The sequence below is a fragment of the Alternaria postmessia genome (genome assembly GCF_024291825.1).
Source record: "Alternaria postmessia strain BMP 2775 chromosome Unknown scaffold_562, whole genome shotgun sequence".
Lineage (NCBI taxonomy): Eukaryota > Fungi > Ascomycota > Dothideomycetes > Pleosporales > Pleosporaceae > Alternaria > Alternaria postmessia.
The window spans coordinates 1-740 of NW_026260635.1; the positions used below are offsets into that span (position 1 = coordinate 1).

Consider the following 740-nt stretch of genomic DNA (forward strand, 5'->3'; position numbering starts at 1 on the left):
CCCATCCGCTCGGCAATGTATTCAAGCGCACTCCGCAAGCGCTCAGGAAAAGCCTTTGTCTCTCTGAGCACGCAATTCTTAGCTACGCCGGCTGCTATGAAGTACCACTTTACCATGAGTGTGAGTCGTGCCTTCTCGTCTTGGCCGATTCTGTGGGCACTTTCCAGATAAGTCTTGTTGAAGGGATGCAGGATGCGCTGTTTGGCAACATCTTCAGAGCGGATAACCGTCCTCGAGAGTGCGTGCGTATCTTCAATGTAGAACTCGATCCTGTGGTATTCGCGTGGCTTTCGCATATACGCATAGATATCGTTGCCGTGTTCTTTATGATAGCCGACAAAGAGCTTTCTTGGCTGGGCATCAAGGAAGAAGTCCTGGTGTACGAACCGAACCTCGTCTGCCCCAGGTAGATTTCTCAGCAAGTAAAGCACGCCGTGTGAACCCAAGTAATCGTGCAGTGTGTCCAGATCAGTATGCTCATCGCCGCCCATGCTAATTAATGGGCATTCTCCTGGGCTTTTGTCTAGGGTACCAAGCTGCTTGGTCCCATTTGCTTCTGGGCTGGGACGACCGTGGTGACTTGAACGTTGGTCTTGCGCGCTCCTAGGCGCTTCGGGTTCCGGTGTTCCAGATTCTCCTTCGGCACGTTTCTTCGCATCGATGTCCTGCAGTGCCTTATAAAATTGCGGACAATACTCGACATAATCAACATCGGGCTCAATGGTGTTCATGAAGTACCA

At 51.4% G+C, this 740-nt stretch overlaps 1 protein-coding gene across 1 annotated transcript; it reads right to left on the minus strand.

Moving 5' to 3' along the window:
• Window positions 1-113: 113 nt before the first annotated feature.
• Window positions 114-491, minus strand: J4E82_011757 (uncharacterized protein; the record flags this gene model as incomplete). Its single annotated transcript, XM_051737946.1, has 1 exon — window positions 114-491. A coding segment is annotated over one exon (378 nt), but the record flags the coding sequence as incomplete, so codon positions are not given.
• Between the last annotated feature and the right edge of the window lie 249 nt (window positions 492-740).